The sequence below is a fragment of the Aplysia californica genome, unplaced genomic scaffold (genome assembly GCF_000002075.1).
Source record: "Aplysia californica isolate F4 #8 unplaced genomic scaffold, AplCal3.0 scaffold00118, whole genome shotgun sequence".
Taxonomy (NCBI): Eukaryota; Metazoa; Mollusca; class Gastropoda; order Aplysiida; family Aplysiidae; genus Aplysia; species Aplysia californica.
In genome coordinates, this window is record NW_004797388.1 from 676,692 (window position 1) to 678,321 (window position 1,630).

General features: G+C 39.3%; 1 protein-coding gene across 1 annotated transcript in view; it reads right to left on the reverse strand.

The window, feature by feature from the left end:
* Nucleotides 1-1,630, reverse strand: part of LOC101864450 (peptide chain release factor 1-like, mitochondrial) — a 22,758-nt gene that overhangs the window by 4,165 nt on the left and 16,963 nt on the right. The window contains exon 7 of the mRNA XM_005095974.3: nucleotides 1,398-1,473. Within this exon, the coding sequence (XP_005096031.1) occupies nucleotides 1,398-1,473 (76 nt within the window). The remainder of the gene's footprint in view (nucleotides 1-1,397; nucleotides 1,474-1,630) is intronic.

A 1,630-nucleotide genomic window follows, 5' to 3' on the forward strand; every position in this document is an offset into this window, starting at 1 on the left:
CTAGCTGGGCCCCCTTTCGATGAAAGGAATGGTCGGTGCACTAGCATCAATTGAAAGTCATTGGCCTCCTATATTTACACTCTACTGGAAAGGAGAAAAAAAATCTTGAGAGAAAAGTGACACATGTGATTCCAAGTTGCCAAATATATGTAATAGATGTATAGATAGATTCTCTATTCCGCTTTCGTTGTTGTACACTTCATAATTTCAAAGGTGTGGAATCAGTACAGGCGCACAGCTAGTGAACGGAAACCTCACTTGTTTACAATGGCGTCATAGAGTTAGAAGACGGACTTTCCCAAGATTAGATCTAAACGAAACTAATGAAAAACTGAAAAGTAAACTACAGTGACTTCAGGCTGCCCAATAAAACTGTGCACCCTTTAAATGATTCTGAACCATGATTATAATTTTTTTCAAATTCGAAAGTTAAGTGGTTTGGAAGTTTTAGGCAGCGAAAGTGACAAACTTTCACAAATATAATATTTATAGAAAATGACACTGTACAAGACTACCACACGTCTAAGATGGCCACTTTTCTCCTCGACAATGGGTGGCCATCTTAGACAATTTCGACTGAATTCAGAATGCACAGGGGAGTAAGACAAGGTTGCAGTATGAAGACTGTGTGGAGAAACAGCCCTGATTTAACTGTGAACAAATCTGAACTGAGAAAACAAGCCTAAGAACAGTAGCATTTTCAAAATGACGACATTAAAATCAGTCAGATTAACACATGGAGCTTAATTTGACGCTGAATTATCTATTCGCATTCTTCGTATTTATACACTGGGATCCTATTATAATGAGAGGGAAGGGACTGGGGCAAAATATCCGTTATAGCAGGATTCTCGTTATAAGGGATCCAGTAATAAAATAAAATGAAATAATAAAGTATGCCTAATCTATGAGTTTGGAGTTCTCTTTATGTCTTTTTGTTATCTCTCCCCTGATGATGATTTTGTTCAACATGACCTCAAGGTCCAGCTCGATCAAAAATCGAATCAGATATCTTTCTTAGCCCTAGTGATGCTAACAGCTCGGCGTTGGCGATCAGAAGTTAGAACAATACAGGCCCGCGGGTACACAGTGGTCAAGTTTGGTATAACTGGTCTTGATTCAGGTGACGAATGTGCTAGATATCTAATATTTTTACTTTCGATTATGATTTCTATTTTGATGAATATGCAACCATCACATTCAATTTTATCAAAGTGCTGAAAATTTCACAATGATCGAGATGTTTTTTTCCAAGATACAGGTATAGTATTGATGTACCCCATCTGCATCCTGGACAGTGGGGACAAAGGTTTTGCGCTCTGCACCCAGCGTGGGGGAAAAGTGTTAATGTGCAGCGGGATCTATTTTTAAGCACTGTGTGTTTTGGTGCAACAAACCTTGATTTCAGACTTTTCAAGGCCAGTTCCTTGTTCTTTATTTGGGATCGCTCTTGTCTACACTCAGCAACAGTTCCTGACGATGCAAAACATAAACTGTAAACAGGCATGAAATGTGAACAAAAGAATAAAAAGAAGGCTTTGAACCTAAAGAGGTTATAAATGTGATGGAGGCTGCACCGTGGGCCACAACGCGTGTCAGGTAGAAGCCATCTCTCGCAGGGGAACCATGG